The sequence below is a fragment of the Chelonoidis abingdonii genome, unplaced genomic scaffold (genome assembly GCF_003597395.2).
Source record: "Chelonoidis abingdonii isolate Lonesome George unplaced genomic scaffold, CheloAbing_2.0 scaffold1217, whole genome shotgun sequence".
In the NCBI taxonomy this organism is placed as follows: Eukaryota; Metazoa; Chordata; order Testudines; family Testudinidae; genus Chelonoidis; species Chelonoidis abingdonii.
In genome coordinates this window covers 2,434-5,006 of record NW_027425478.1, presented here as the reverse complement: position 1 = coordinate 5,006, position 2,573 = coordinate 2,434, and the positions used below count along the sequence as shown (strand labels likewise).

General features: G+C 49.8%; 1 protein-coding gene across 1 annotated transcript; it reads left to right on the top strand.

Annotated features, from left to right (window-relative positions):
* The first annotated feature begins 9 nt into the window (after positions 1–9).
* On the top strand, positions 10–832 carry LOC116836960 (transmembrane protein 203). The gene has a single exon (XM_032800995.2). It carries the CDS (start codon positions 76–78, stop codon positions 484–486), a length of 411 nt encoding a protein of 136 aa, XP_032656886.1. The 5' UTR covers positions 10–75; the 3' UTR covers positions 487–832.
* Positions 833–2,573: the final 1,741 nt, after the last annotated feature.

The following is a 2,573-nucleotide window of genomic DNA, read 5'->3' as shown; positions in this document are numbered from 1 at the left end:
TGCCTGGGGCCCTCGGCCGCCTTGTCCCTGGGCCGGGCGGGCTCTGCGCTGAGCCGGCGGCCCCGCCCCGGCGCGATGCTGTTCTCGCTGCGGGAGCTGGTCCAGTGGCTCGGCTTCGCCACCTTCGAGATCTTCCTGCACCTCCTGGCCCTGCTGCTCTTCTCCGTCCTGCTCGTGCTGAAGGTGGACGGCGGCGGCGCGGAGCTGTCCTGGTGGAAAGTTTTCATCCCCTTCTTCGCCGCCGACGGGCTGAGCACCTACTTCACCACCATCGTCTCCGTGCGGCTGTTCCAGGACGGGGAGAAGCGCCTGGCCGTCCTGCGCCTCTTCTGGATCCTCACCATCCTGAGCCTCAAGTTCGTCTTTGAGATGCTTTTGTGTCAGAAACTCGTGGAGCAGACCAGGGAGCTCTGGTACGGACTCATCATGTCCCCCATCTTCATCCTGCTCCAGCTCCTCATGATCCGAGCCTGCAGGGTAAACTGAAGACCCGGGGCACTGGGGACTTGCACCTCCCATGGCAGTCAGAGGAGCACTGTCCCGCCGCTGAAGTATTAACCCTCAACCGAAGCGTTAATCGAGCTTTGCTGCTTAGGGTTTGGCAACTTTCTAGTCATTCTCTTTGGCCGTATAAGTCTGAGGTGTGAGAAGAAGCTTTTGTACTTTATTAAATTATTACATAATATTGGCCCTGTGTTTTCCCAAAATATATAGTTATGTTGTGTCATTCAGCTAAGGGGCATTTCACACCTTGTTGTTCATGTTAAAATGTCATGAAATGCAAACATAACCTGCTCATGTCACTTGTTTTGTATTAAAAATGTATAGGTGATATTTAGTAGTTTCCTTTATAAGCTCTCTTCTTTAGAAAGTCAGTGGTCATAACCTTTGTTTTGGAATGTGTGTTACTCTAGGGCTGACTGTGCCTTGACCAAAAATTTGGACCATGTCAAAAAATAATTGACTATCCCTTCCCATTGGGTTAGTTAAATCTGCCACAGACTTCTTTGCAAAAGTCAAAATGACATAGCCAAAAAGCAAATGCAGCTGTTGGTGTACCACTCCCACACAATCAACTTGTGAAAAACTGTGCTTCAACATGTATGCAGGGTTCATGACCTCAGATGTGGTTATTTTGGTATCAAGATGTAGCAAGAGTAGAAGCTTTGCTTTTGAGGTGCACAGGCACAGGTTCAATAGCTCCTACTCTGAGGAGATGGTTTACCGCTTGACGTAGTGAACTCTCATGAGAAGGGTCCCTGAAGCAGGATGGGGAAGGGAGGAGAAGTAGATGGCATATCTATTCTGGATGATCTCCAGCACCCACTTGTCAGAGGTTACCCATTCCCAGATGCTGTGGAATGGGGCAAGGCAGTGTCCAAAAGGAGGAGTGGGGTTTCCCAGCGTAAGGTGGTGAGGAGTGTTTGTCTCGACCAACCTGTCAAAACTGCCACTTGGAGGTTAAGGGGTCAGATGAGGACAGCTGTGGTCCCGATTGCTTTTGCTTGGGGAACCTTGATTTCTTTCTCTGTGGCTCATAGGATCCCTGTGATGAGCACTGAGGCACGTACTGCGATGACCGGGACTTAAACAGCAGCTGAGGGCTGTATTTTCTCTTGTGGGCCAGCACGTATCCCTAGGTCACGCAAGAATCCTTCAATGTGTGAAAGGAACATCTGTCTTTTCAGTGAACAACTTCATTCCCTCAAAGGGAAGGCCACCCCCCACTGTGGGTTGGACCTTTTTAGGGAAGCAGACAACTGCAGTCATGAGGCCCTTCTCATAATCATGGATGCGGAACTTGAACATGCAGCCATGTATGCTGCATCTAATGTGGTCTGCAGAGACGTTTTTGCCACCTGCTGGCCCTTGTTAATTATGGCCATAAATTGGCCTTCGTGGGAGTCCAGGAGCTGATGAATAAAAGAACCTAGTTTCACATAATTCTGGTAGTCATATTTGGCCAACAAAGCCTGGTAATTAGCCACCTGGCACTGAAGAGTGGCTGATGAAAATGCCTCTCTGCCAAATAGATCCAACCCTTTCCCGTTTTGGCCATATAGGGTGGATTTAAACTGGAACTGGCAGCTCCTAGAATTAACTGGATCCACAGTGATGGAATTGGGAGGCAGGTGGGAGAATAGAAATTCCGTGCCCTTCACCAGTACGTAACACTTTTTGTCTGCTCGATTGCATGTCAGCGGGACGGACACAGGGGTCTGCCATATAATTCTGGCAGGATCCAGGAGCACCTCTCAGCTGGGAAGGCCACTCTGGCAGAGGTAGAAGAGTGGAGAATGTCCACCAGTTTGTGGTGAGGCACAGTCACTTGGTGCAGCTGTGTTTGCAGATAAAAAATGCAAGAAAGTCATAGCAAATGTTTTCCTGTTTTCCTATGTTGATTTCCAGCAGTATTTTGCTTGCCCGGGCCAGTAAGACTTTGCCTTCATCCTCATCACAGCTGTTCAGCTCCCAAAGGGTGCCCCTCTCTTTGTATTAGGTAACAGCACCCACTGCTGGAGACACACAAAGGAGCTATGGATAATCGAAGTGAGGCCTTGGGTGGCCTGTTC

Bases quoted from the DNA above. Each gene is read 5' to 3' on its own strand.
- LOC116836960 (XM_032800995.2), top strand. From the start codon at position 76: ATGCTGTTCTCGCTGCGGGAGCTGGTCCAGTGGCTCGGCTTCGCCACC.